This window comes from Vicugna pacos, chromosome 17 (assembly GCF_048564905.1).
Source record: "Vicugna pacos chromosome 17, VicPac4, whole genome shotgun sequence".
In the NCBI taxonomy this organism is placed as follows: Eukaryota; Metazoa; Chordata; class Mammalia; order Artiodactyla; family Camelidae; genus Vicugna; species Vicugna pacos.
In genome coordinates, this window is record NC_133003.1 from 14,524,391 (window position 1) to 14,537,976 (window position 13,586).

Here is a 13,586-nt window from a genome sequence, read left to right on the forward strand (position 1 = left end):
AGAGCACGAGGCTGCCCACAGAACTCAAGACTTAATTCAGACCCTGGACACTGAGTCATAGTTACACATGACAATCCTGTACACGTTGGAAATTACCACTCCCTCAGTGCACCACAGCATCCGGCACTGGTCTTCCCTCCACTGGACAGCGAGAAGCAGGTCAGAGGCTCAGGCCTCAGACTCCAGGCTGCTGACAGACTCATCAGCTTCTCTAGCCTGTCTGAGATACAGGATTCCAGGGCTATTTCTGCAGGATTTTCCTCTGTGTCTAAATTATCACAATGTAGTTCTTTGCCCTCAATCCAGTCTCTTTGGGGGCTGACAGCCTAATGTCTTGTTTGGTTTCTGGGCATCTCCAATTTTTAGAGAGGTGCTGGGCTGCTCCTGGGGCCAGGCCCTTCTGATATACCTGGGTTGTTCTCTGGGCTGAGTTTCATGCAGACATTCAGCCAGAACTGAGTGAACGGCTCATCAAATGGCTGAGATTACTGGCTAAGCAGTACATCTTACGGCTTTCCCACCTGTGGGGTCCAGGTGTTCTAAGAGAGTGCTCTTTCCATGCAAGGTGCCCATTGCAGATATTTTAACCAGAGGCAAGTGAGACCATCGTTCTGGTTCCAGCCAGCGGTGTGCTGAGCCAGCTCGAGCCAGCTCATGAGAACTGATGGTGGACGCCTCTTCCCAACTCTACGTTCAGAAACATCACGTTAGTAGCTTGAAATTTGCTGTGATGGGAGCATTCACCACAGAAATCAGTAGATGCTACAAATCATGGCTTTTTTTTTTTTCCTGAAGAGCAACTGTTATACTCTTACCCACATGTCGCTGGCTCCCACGTTTAATTCCAAGCAAAGCACCACATTTAAACTACTACTCGCAGAGCCACTAAGCAATCTGAATGAATTGCAAACTCAAAGTCTCATTTATTTATTTATTTTCCAAATATATATAACAGATTGCAGCTGGTGAAAGATAGAGTGGTACTGATAAGTCACGATCATGCTTTTAGGAGGCTTGAAAAAAAAAGCCTGAAGTATTTAATGTTGGTAAAAAAAATCTGTAATAAGCTATTTACTTATTGGCAGGTTTTGAATTTTCACTTAGCATGCAGAAGAGTTATATGTGATAAGCCACATACTTTTACTGGGAAAAACATCAGGCAAAGGTATTGGATATTAAGGAGCATCTGGAAAAACACAATTTAAAAATTTAATGTGTGTGTTTGTTTGTTTGTTTTGGTTTCTTATCCTTTTCTTTTGCCATAATTTGAGCTGTGTTTCAATCCTCACATTAGTGTGTCCTCTCCAGCCCTTTCTAGGGCCTTTTTCCTTACTAAAACAGTACCAGTGGTTGTAGTCAGGAAGTCTCTATAAGAACCATTTGAAGTGAATCCTGAAATATCATTTCTTTTAGCCTGGAAAAAAATGGAATGTCTAGTTCAGTAAGTCCACTGCTTGTTCCACACTGAGCTGTGGATCCCTTGGAGCTCAGAGGCTGGAGGCAAGGCTGTGAGGTAGGGGTGGAGGTGAGGGGCTCAGTCATAGTGGACCTTGCCCTCGGTGGCCCCAGAGCTGGACAAGTCCCCGTTGCAGAGCACCTGGAGAGGTGAATGAGGCCTGTCTTCCAAGGCACACTTGGTCATCTTGTACTTTCGAAAGGCCTTCTGAATAACAGCAGCACATCGTTCTTCTTCCTTCCTTTTGGTGGTAGTGACTATGGGTTCATATAACTTCTTGAAAGGGTTGGCTTCCATGAACTTCTCCTCCATCACTGCTTTCATGCTATCCAGGCCACTGGACTCTCCAAGTACCCTAGTGGTGAAAGCAAAGAGAATATCCAGGCAATGGAGGCGATCTCCGCTCACCATGGGCAAGTCCATTACTAAAAATTGGTACCTATTTGGCTTTGCCACACGCAAAGGCTCAGGAAGGGCATCAGCAAAGTCAGAAAGGGAAGAATATCTGATAAACTGTGTTGCTTCTGGGTCAAACTTTTCCCAGACTTCGTAGAACATTTCAAAGTCATCTTCCCCCAATGGGTCCTCACTTTCTTCAGTGGCTGTATTGAAATTCTCTAGAATCACAGCAATATACATGTTGACAACGATGAGAAAGGAGATGATGATGTAACTAACGAAGTAGGCTATGGCTATGGTAGATAAGTGACAGTTTTCTGACTTAGGGTTACATAAGTCTTCTGATTGCAACATGGGGTTGAGGAGGGCATCCCAGCCTGCTGATGTGGTTATCTGAAAGAGGCAGAGCATGCTGCCTACAAAAGTCTGAAAGTTGAATATGTCATCAATTCCAGACCCTGGCTTTACTTTGTAAAAACAGTTCATACCAAAAATGGCATAAATAAACATAACCAGAAAGAGTAGAAGACCGATATTGAATAGAGAGGGAAGGGACATCATCAGAGCAAAAAGGAGAGTTCTGATTCCTCGTGCTGCCCGAACGAGTCTCAGGATTCGGCCAATCCGGGCCAAGCGGATAATTCTGAAGAGTGTTGGAGGGAAAGGAATGTGCTCCTGGTTCTCCAAGGCGGAAATCATTGTACCTTAAGAGAAGGAGAAGGTTCAATCAATTTCCAGCATGTCGACTGGCTTTAGACCTTGCCTGTCTCTCCTACCATGGATAATGAGTGGAACTAACTTTTTATCATTATGTTTTAATCTCTGTACAAAATTTTAAAAATTTTACCCATATCAGGGAATATATATATCTGCACCTTAAAAGTGGAAAATAATTTCCAAGGGTCATACTGTTTTAGATGAGACAGGTCTAAAGTACAACGACATCCAAGGAAAAGAAATGAAACAGTTTATGAAAGGCTATTTTGTGAGTTATCTTAGGCACTTGAAGTACATTTGTCTATATTGGGCATTTAAAGTCACTCATGGGGTAACATATATAATAGTTTTCCATATTTATTATATAAACAGAATGGAAAGCAGATAAACTACGGATGCAGTCATTTAGATTAGAATGCAAGAAGAAATTTCTGCTACTGAAGGTTGGCTTGAGCCTGAGCTATCAGAGGAAACTGTACAGCCCTTAACCCCAAAGTTTCTTAAACAAACAAGTTCTTATTATTATAGAGGGACTTGGATGCAGCCTGCTGCAGGAGAGGACAGGACTGGAGGAAGAGGGTGGTATTGGGAATGTTTATCTTTTGGCTGAAGCTGCCATGGATCTCTCATATTTGCCAATACGCTCATTCCAAGGACTCCTGGAAGTCCAAAGTCAAAAAGCTTAAGGGATTAAACTGGAGATAGTTTCTCCATTGTTGCAGACACCCCAGAAATGACATCTCAAGCAGAGGTTTCGGCAGACTGCTGAATATTTGGCCTAAAATGTCATCTTGTTTTCTCATTGCTTGCTCTGCAAGCAAGTAATACAAGGATTTAAAAAGAACTCATATTTTGGCCCAAATATTACAGAATGGCTGGAGCACGCCTGCCTTGTGTAGATCTGGCCTTGTTTTTGCTCTGAGGATCCTCTAATGACTTTAGCCAAAACTATCTGCCATCACTTGTTGACTGAAGAGAACTAGTTGATGATATACTTCATTGGCTGCCCAAATGTGCCAAGGAAGTTTAATTCATATGCTCATTGGGCAACCAACTCTGATGAGATGTGGAACCTACCAAGCATCGACTAAGTAACAACTGGAGGAGGTCTATCCTTCAAGGCCCACTGCCTCCATGAATTTCTTTTGAGTAATCAAGTCCACAGTAATCTGTCCTTCCTCTGAGCTCAATTCTTCTGTGTAACATATGATTTTGTGTTCAATTAACTTCTCTCTCTTTTTCTGACCCATTAAGGTGGTAGATCTTAATACTTCCACTGGATTTTTAATTCCTAGAGAGATTCACTTTGACTTCCACTCATTTTGTATTTCTTCAAAAGCTTAGGAGAGAATGTGAGAAAATGCAGAGAGGCTAAGTGTTGGATAGCAGACCATCTGGCAAAAGCATATAAAATGCTGTCCACGTTGGTGAGTAGGATTTGGCATAATGTGTGGATTTTCTCATCTGTTGGAGCAAGCTGCTCTACAGTGCTATGCAGTGCAGCTGCAATTGCCTATAAGTTGTTCAAAGGACAGAAGTCAGAGATAGTTCCGTGAACTCTACAATGCCTGGCACTGCCTGGAAGGAGTTCAATAAATAGTGGAATGAATGAATTGTTCTCTGTATATTGGAGGGAGAGCTTTTTAAGCTCTCTGAGGGCTGCCTCAAACTCATCCTATTATCATTTTCATTGCTGCTGTCAATTTCACCAGTACTTGCTTGGAATTGACTAAAGATTAACAACAGCCTTATTTAATCATAAACATGTGGAAGCATCTATCACTAAACTTTATCTCCATAAACTTCATGGCTTAGAAACCAGAATAGACCCATGAACTGTACCATTTTCTTGGTCTCTGAAACATCTGCATTGCTGTGGTAGCGATAGGAACCAAAATATTTTGATCCAGTTTATCTGTTTAATGCAACCCTTCTGAGATTAGCCCAAGACCTTCCACTTGTGAAATCAGTTTTCATTGTCTCCATTGCTTTTAGAACTATGAGAAGGGCCCCTGGGCAGTTTTACATAGTTAAAAAAAAGTCAAATTATTGGTTTAGTTAAAAGTAGACTTCAAAAACCCAGAGTAAAACTGTATAGTTTAGTAATAAAGAATTCAATTTCAAAGTTGGTGTGTGTCTGTTTTATAGAAAAGTACATGGCAATAATCCTCTTTTTTCCTTTATTCTTCTTCCATAAACCTTACAGTTAATTCCTGTCTGTAGTTGAGAAAAATATACTGATTATTGAGTGAGGCTGGTTGGTGAATAGGGTCCAAGCTGTTGAGACAAGTGTAATTCACACTGTTTAGACAAGTGGTTTAAGTTGACTTGGGATACAGAATAAAGAGAAAGCATTACTTGTCCTTATGACACATTTTTGGGAGCCTAATTGAGACTGGGTCCTGAAGGCCCTGCACAAGGAGGAGGTAAAGGAAGTCCTGGCAATGTCATGGGGCACAGTAATTGTGATCTGATACCCACATGGATTTTGAACTATGCAAAAACATGGAAATTAAATGTCAAATTCTTAAAACAAACAAACAAAATGCTCATTAGGGCTTATAGTTGCACAAGGAAGGTAGAATCTTGACTCAATTCCATGGATAAAGCAAGTAATGCCATAAAACTTTTTAAGTCATCTTAATTTTGTCTGTCTCCATTGAATAAATTATGCACATAATTAATTAACTGGGTAGACAGTCAAGGGAATGGAAATCACTGTACCTCCTAGCTACTTCCCAGAAGAGAATGGTATTAGTTCACCTATTTTTACAAAAATCACATTAAGTCTAATTTTCTGCCTTGTGGATACTTTGGACACACTTCCAAATGAAAAGATTTACAAGTTTACCTCTGATTCTCAAATTAAAGCCCTTCTGGCTGCCAGTTTTACTTACTAACAATAGAAAGGATCACGATCACACAATCAAATAAATTCCAGCCATTGGCGAAGTAGTACTGTCTCAAAGCGAAGATTTTGATGAGACACTCAATTGTAAAGATGACCACAAAGGCCAGGTTGAGATGCTCAAGGATGAGTTTCTTGTGATCGGGCTGGCCATATGATTCAGCCATCATGCTAATCATGTTGAGGAGAATGAGGATGATGATGATGATGTCAAAGACCTGGCTCGTGACCAGGTCAAACACAAGACCCTGGCATTTGTTCTGAGGGAAAAAAATAAAAAGGAATCATAGATCATTTTGAGTTGTAGAAATGAAATCACATACATAAAAGGCACATATAACAGAATCTGTCCTCTCTTACAATTAAAGCAGTTTATTGGAAAATGTACAGACCCCTTTTAAAGGGCAGGAAATTCTTCTATATATATTTTTTCATTTAAATTTAATTAGATTACTGGTTTTAAGCTGTAGGCTTATGTGTTCATTCCATTTTAAAACAAAAAGCAAAAAAAATTTTTTTAGTAATAACACAACTTTGATGTAGTGGATGACATCGTTTTGCTGAAATAAAACAGCTCATGTTGAACTATTAGTAAAAAAGGAACTCTAGTCTCTATACTTCATCTGCTTCTATATTTTGACTTCAATAATATTAATACAGAGACTATCTGCTGACATAATTATGTTGGGCAAAATGGAATTAACATCTCCAAAGCTCCATTTGTCAGTTCAGAATAATCAGACCTTATACTTAACCAAAACTCTGTATTCAAGCAATTCTTGAATGCCAGCTTTCTAATTCTTGTTCACTTGAAGATAAAGCTAGATAAATGGGATTGTGATCCAATGATTACTAAAAGTGGAAACAGAAAAACTGATTATTTCACGTTATCACTGTTGGTAAACTTGCATATTGGTTTGTGCATGGATGGCCTGCTCCAAGGTAAGGATGTGCTGATTGCTCTGGTACAGGTTCTACCTTAAGTCTGTCTGCCTAATCTACCATGTGCAGTGAAATGACTCAATTATTCCACTATTTTCTTTAATCTAACTTCTATAAGGTACTACTTTGTTCTTTATTTAGGTGGAGAACTGTTCTTAAACACAAACTCAGACACTGATATTGTATGGCATTCTTGGATATACATTTTTACAATGTATGAATATATTACACTATTTTATATTATATATTATCCAATCTAAGTAAACATACAGTATTCTATTTAGAAACCTCATAAACCCCTAAGAATTCACCTTTATAATCCCAGGTATCTGTTAAGGTAATCCAGGCAAAAAATGATGTTGGTTTTTGGTGGTTAACAATGGGGAAGGACATGAGCATTTAGGTTTCAGAACTAATATGGAAGTAGAAGCAGGAGTCAGAGACTGTTTGAATGGAGTAGGTTATGGGAAAGTTAAGGCTGAGGCTGTCATTTCTGGTTCGTGGAGCATTCAAACAATCAGAGAACAGAGGATGAGGAGTTTTGGGGGGAGAGGATAGATCTGTCCCAGGCACTTGGAGTCTGAGGTGCCAGTGGGACATCTAAGGGACATGGGCAGTTAGAGGTGTAGGTCTGGAGCTCAAGCAGAGAGCTGGAATGCAGATGTGGAGTTCAACAGCATCAGTACTGAAACGAATTAAAACCAGAGAGTGAATCACAGCAGCCAGAGAAAGCAAGGGCAATGAGGAGAAAGAGGGTAGGTATACTGTACACCAGAAATTGACACATTGTAAACTGACTATACTTCAATTAAAAAAAAAAAAAAGAAGAAGAAGAAAGAAGGTAGGGACTGCAGTAGAAGTTGATGTCTTTCAAACTTTGCTCCAGGAGCCCTAAAGCTTATCACCTGTTTTTGTAACTCATGAGATCAGAATGGGTTTTACATTTTTAAATGTTTGAGGAAAAACTCAAAAGAATAAAATTTTGACATATGAAAATTATATGAAATCCAACTTTTAGTGTGTATAAATAAACTTGTACTGGAGCACTGTCAAGCACATTTATTCTGTATCATCAATGTCTGATTTTGTGCTGCAACAGTGGAGTTTAGTAGCAGCAGCAGAGAACACATGGCCTGCAAAGCCTAAAATATTTACTGTCTGACCTTTAACAGAAAAAGTTTGTCTGCTCCTCATCTAGAAAGTTTGTCATAAGTACTTGTGAAGTAGAAGTGAGTATGCATGACCTCAACTTCACACCAGAAGAAGCTGGTAAAAGATCTTATAAATGTATTTTAAATTGGCCAAGATTAAATTAAAACCAACTGCTAAATTCACATCATTGCAATAAGTATATACTAAACACCTATTGTGTGCTTGCTAAAAACCAAACTAAAGTTGTTGCCCGGGATCATACTGTTGAATTGGAATGTATAATTTTCCTAACGACTTGAGCCGTACACCAGTGTATCTGGGTTCCTATTGAGTTCTTAGATAAAGTCTATAAATTTAAAAATTAAAGAAGACTGGTACTGCAGATATCTGGGTTCCTCATAACCACTTAATGCATCTATGTATTTAGAATTAAGTGCTCTCACCAGAGGCCTTGGAATGGGCCTTTGAGGTTTTTTGGATCCTAGTTTTTTCATTGCATTATAGTATTTCTTCTGCTCTTCTGTCATAAAAATGTCTTGGCCACCTAAGTATATGGAGAAGATGAGAGCTAATTATCATTAATGGATTTTTGGAAATAAGTTTTGAATTTTCAGAAACAGTTTTCAAGTCATATTACATTTCTATCAACAATTCCTAAAATTCCAATGGGAAGCAAAAAGAGACTCTAAGGGAGGGCTGAAAGGAAACAGGTTTTAAATGATGGAATAAAGAAGAAATGTTACTTTTATCAGTTATATTTCACTTTTATAATATAAACAAAGATTACAAATTCTTCACAAACATCACAGAATCTTTACAAAAACTGAATACATTTCAAGTTGCATAAATCAAACCACCATGCAACAAAAACAGAAATTAGTAACAAAAATTTAAACAAAAAAAAATCCTCCAAACTACCAATTAAAAATTCTCCTAAATATGTGAATGCATGTATCACTACTAATAAAATCTGTCCAGAGCCCCTCTCAGAAAAAAAAACAAAAAACAGAGCTTTAAATGTTTTCACTACTGAGGAAGAAAAAATAGAAAAATGAGCTAGGATTTTCATTTCTGGAAATTTGGGCGTAGGTGGGAAATAACCAGAAATGCTGAATTCCTTTAAAATATATAGCTGAACTTGCACAAAAGTAAGGAAAATCTCCATTGTCTGAAAAATCAAGAGAGATCAAAAAGGCAGAGTAGTAAATTAGTCCTGAAGCCATGGTTGGCATAAGAGCATATGCTAATCTCTATAAAAATTAGAATCTTGGGGCTTAATAACTACATGGAGTCATGGGGAAAAGGCAGTGGGGTTAGGCCAAGAAGCCTGAGTGAGTTTGGGACTCTCCAAGTGCTGCCATTAAAGGCTGAAGAAGAAAACCAAATCTGTCGGCAATGGAAGACAACCAGGAAACTGTTTCAGTCTGTACTATGGGTAAAAACCTAGTGTTTCCTGATAATTTGTGAATCCAAGCCTGCCTTGATGAGGGTGTGGGGTTTGAATTTATGCTACTAGTTCGAACCGAAAATAATCAGTCCTAGGACAGTCTTTTAAACAAATGATGCTAGGGAAACTGGATATCAACATGCAAAAGAATGAAGCTGAATGATTATCTAACACTATATACACAAATTAACTCAAAAATGGATCAAACACATAAATATAAGACCTAGAATAATAAAACTCTAAGAAGAAAACACAGAACAAAAGCTTCACAACATCAGATTTAGCAATGATTTCTTAGATATGACTCAAAAGACAAAAGGAAAAATAGACAAATTGGACTTCATAATAATTTTAAAATTTTGTGCATCTACGGTACTATCAATGGTATAAGAAGGCAACCCACAGAATGGGGAAAATACTTGCAAATCATGTATCTGATAAGAGACTAATACCCAGAATATAGAGAGAACTCCTAAAATATGACAACAAAAAGACAAACAACCAGATTCAAAAATGGGCAAAGGGCTTGAATAGACATTTCTCCAAAGGAGATACATGAATGGCCAATAAGCACACACAAAAAAATATTCAGCACCACTAATCATTAGGGAAACGCAAATCAAAGCCAAAATGAGACACCTTACCTCTATAAGAATGACAATTATTAAAAAAAGAGAGAGAAAACAGGTGTTGGTGAGGATGTAGAGAAATTAGAACCTTTGTTGTACACTGTACATATAACCATATGATCCAGCAATTTTACTTTTGGGTACAGACCCAAAAGAACTGAAAGTAGGGTCTCCATGTTCATAGGGTCTTTATTCACAATAGCTAAAATGTGGAAGCAACCCAATTGTCCATTGAGAGATGAATGAATGAGCAAAATGTGGTACATACATACAGTGGAATATTCAGTCTTAAACAGGAAGGAAATTCTGCAATATACAACATAGATGAACCTTAAAGACATTACGTGGAATGAAATAAACCAGTCACAAAAAGACAAGCACTGTATGATTTTACTTACATGAGATACTTAGCATAGTCAAAATCATGGGAGACAGAAAACAGAACGGTAGTTGCCAGGGGCTGGGGGGAAGAATGGGGAGTTATTGTTTAATGGGTATAGAGTTTCAGTTTTACAAGATGAAGAATTATAGAAGTGGATGGTGATGATGGTTGTACAACACTTGGGATGTATTTAATATCACTTAACTGTGCACTAAAAAATGGTTAAGATGATAAATTTTATGAGTATTTTGCCACAGTAAGAAAAAATCTTTTTGAAAAAAATATAGCCCTGGAAATTAACCAGGTATTTTCAAGATGCCTGGCAGACACAAGTGTCTTTGGTAATCATATGCATCTTGATAATATTAAGACTATTATTCTGAGACTGTCCCATGTGTGCATTGTGGGATAAAGAAAATGAGTAATTATGGAAATTCACCTTCTGAGAACCAGTTTTTTCAGTGAGGAAAAGAAGATATACAGATGTATTAGGTAAGTGAAAACCTTGAGTCCTGAATTTGAATGATCAGTATTCATACTTCCACAGATATATTTCCTTGCAGACCTAAATTTGAAGTAGCTCTGTCCACTGAAAAAGCCTCAGAACAATGACAACAAGCATTCCAGACTGTAGTTTTGGAACACCACCCCCTGCAGCAAAACCAGCCCTACTTAAAGAGACGGCTGATTCCAGATCTGGGGCAGGAAGGATACCAACTAAGCCTAGAGCATACTGTCATTCCAGACAGCAAGGAAGTCATCAAATGGGAAGAACTCATTTGAATCTTGATTTGAGCAGAAACGAACTTTAATATCAATCAATGAAAGAATTAATATTTGAAGGACATAAAAGACTAGAGGTAGTTGATGAATTTAGAGAATTCATATTAAACTTTTTAGGTGTGATGATGGCATTGTAATTATGTTTAAGAAGAGATATGTTCTGAAATATTTGTGAATGAAATGATATGATGTCCTGGATCTGCTCTATAAAATACACAGTGGCAGGATTGGGCAATGACATAGATGCTATAAGGATGTTCTTAAGTTAATAAATGTTGTGTTGAGTGAAGGATATTTTAGGTTCATTTTACCATACTCTTAACGCATGTTTGACATTTTCTGTAATAAAAAGTAAACCAAAACAGAACAAAGATGCTGTGGACTGATCAAAACAGTGATTTCAAATGTAAGGTTAAATCCAAAATCACAAGGCCTGACATTCAAATTGCAGGTATTGATTGCAATCAAGCTGCATATTACAGAGGTGACTCTTCATAGCACATTCCCGAGTCACAGTAGCGATATCATTGCTGAAGGACTGTGACTCTCCCAGCAGACACTAAGAGAGCTGAGCAGTAGCAAGGTACATTTTAGATGGATTAAAAAAGCTCACCAGAAGAAAGTAAAAAGAGCCACAAAACAATTAGGAAAATCAAAGGTGAATATTTACCTGATTTTAAGATTAAGAAATGCCATTAGTATATAAATGAAAGGAAAAAAAGCCAAGAAGGACCAGATTGAGAGTGTGACTCCATAAAAATGCTAAACATATAAGTCAAAAATGTCATTACAAAAACATAAGAGGCAAGTCACAAACTGGACTTACTATATAAAAAACATAAGAAAAAGATGATAATGTCAATTTTAAAGAGATAAATATCAAAACCAGATAACGCTTAAGGAAGAAATACTTATGACCATCAACCTATGAAAATGCATAGAACCTCACAAATGAGCTAATAAATAAATGAATGTAAAACTATGAGATAAGATTTTGACCCATCAAGGTAGAAAAGACAATTAGAAATTACAGAAATCAGAATGATGAGAAGAGAGTAAACAAGCATTTTCATAGCTTGTAAAAGGAGCTTTCATAGCTTTCACAGCTTACAAAAGCACAGCATTTGACAATATATCTTTAATGCCTTAAATTCTAGGAATTTATCCAAGGAAATAATCAGAGATACACAGAGAGGATTTCAAGAATGTTCATGATTATTTTAGAGGAGCAGAAAATTCGGAAATGACCTAAGGGTCCCTAAGATGGGGGGATTGATTAGGACAAGTTATGATCTATCCATAACATGGGATGGAATTCAGCCCCTAAAATTCTCATGACTCATGACAAAGATGATCTCATGACATGGACTCATAACTAATGGGGACGAGGAGAACCCACAAAATTAAAAATAACATGTAATCTCAACATGGGACACCAGTTTACTGAAAGAGTTTACAGATCTTCCTGGACTTACAATGGGATTACGTCCCAATAAACCCATTGTAAGTTGGAAATGCATTTAATACACAACCTACTGAACACCACAGTGTAGTCTAGCATCCCTTAAAGGTGCTCAGAACACTTACATTAGCCTACAGATGGGCAAAATCATGTGACACAAAGCCTGTTTTACAATGAAGTGTTGAATAGCTCATGCACTTCATTGAATACTGAACTGAAAGTGAAAAACAGAATGGTCATATGGGTATAGGAATGTTGTTTTTTAAGTGTATTGGCTGTTTACCCTTGTGATCGCATGGCTGATTGGGAGCTGTGGCTGCTCCTTCCAGCATCATGAGAGAGGACAGTACCACATACCTCTAGCCCAGGAAAAGACCACAGTTCAAAATCTGAAGTAAGGTTTCCACTCAACGCATATCACTTTCGCATCATCATAAAGTTGAAAACTCCTAAGTCGAACTATCCTAAGTTGGGGGTCATCTATACTGCTTTTTATCCTAGATAACAAAGGTACACTTAAAAGGTTACTATGTCATAAATACTAATCCTGGTAGTTGTTTTTGAATTAGGATTCAAGAGTGTCCTTGGTTTAAGAGGGTAGAGTGGAGAGTAAAAACAATGATTTAATAAAACCCAGCTGTTTTCAGTCCCTTTTCAGCTACATCTTCAAGAATCTGCTCCAGGAGGCTCCCTCTCTGTTGTCATGCAGATGATAAACTCTGCTTTGCACAACAGTCTAGAACAGATTTATGCTCCATTCAAGTTTTTCAGAGAAGAGAGGCGAAAATACCAAATCCCGACACTCCCCATACTTATCTTTTTCTGCTGCTGGTTGAAGTTGTCAATAATAACACCAATAAAGAGATTCAGAGTGAAGAATGAGCCAAAGATGATAAAAACTACGAAGTAAAGGTACATATATAGGTTCACCTCAAACGCTGGCTGCTGTCCTTCCTGTTTGGGGTGTTTTAAATGAGAGAAGAAAACAATTACTAGAGAAAAAGATAAGCTATCCGAACTGCCTGGTCCAGAGGATCAAAGTGTTTCTCAGCAGCATTAACCACTGAGCTTCCTCCAGTTAGCCGTGGTCCTGCAGGGAGCCCCCTCCCCTCTTTTAGTTTCCCCCTGCACAGCTTGAGTGGTATCTTGAAGTGGGGAGAGGATGTGGTGGAGGATTAGGCTTTTTCTTCCAAGCAATGGAGAATCATTGCAGGGTTGTGCGAGAGGGGAGTGGCACAGTCACCTTCGGAAAGGTCTCTAGGATGTCAATGCAGACACATAATTGGAGGGAGTCAGACTGGAGATGGCC

The 13,586-nt window shown here is 38.1% G+C and overlaps 1 protein-coding gene across 1 annotated transcript in view; it reads right to left on the reverse strand.

Annotated features, from left to right (window-relative positions):
* Positions 1 to 947: 947 nt before the first annotated feature.
* SCN11A (sodium voltage-gated channel alpha subunit 11) overlaps positions 948 to 13,586 on the reverse strand; it is a 73,022-nt gene continuing 60,383 nt past the window's right edge. The window contains exons 24-27 of the mRNA XM_031686803.2: positions 13,094 to 13,231; positions 8,018 to 8,122; positions 5,470 to 5,740; positions 948 to 2,559 (exon numbers count right to left, since the gene is read on the reverse strand). Coding sequence (XP_031542663.2) covers positions 1,535 to 2,559; positions 5,470 to 5,740; positions 8,018 to 8,122; positions 13,094 to 13,231 — 1,539 coding nt within the window. The 3' untranslated portion in view covers positions 948 to 1,534. The remainder of the gene's footprint in view (positions 2,560 to 5,469; positions 5,741 to 8,017; positions 8,123 to 13,093; positions 13,232 to 13,586) is intronic.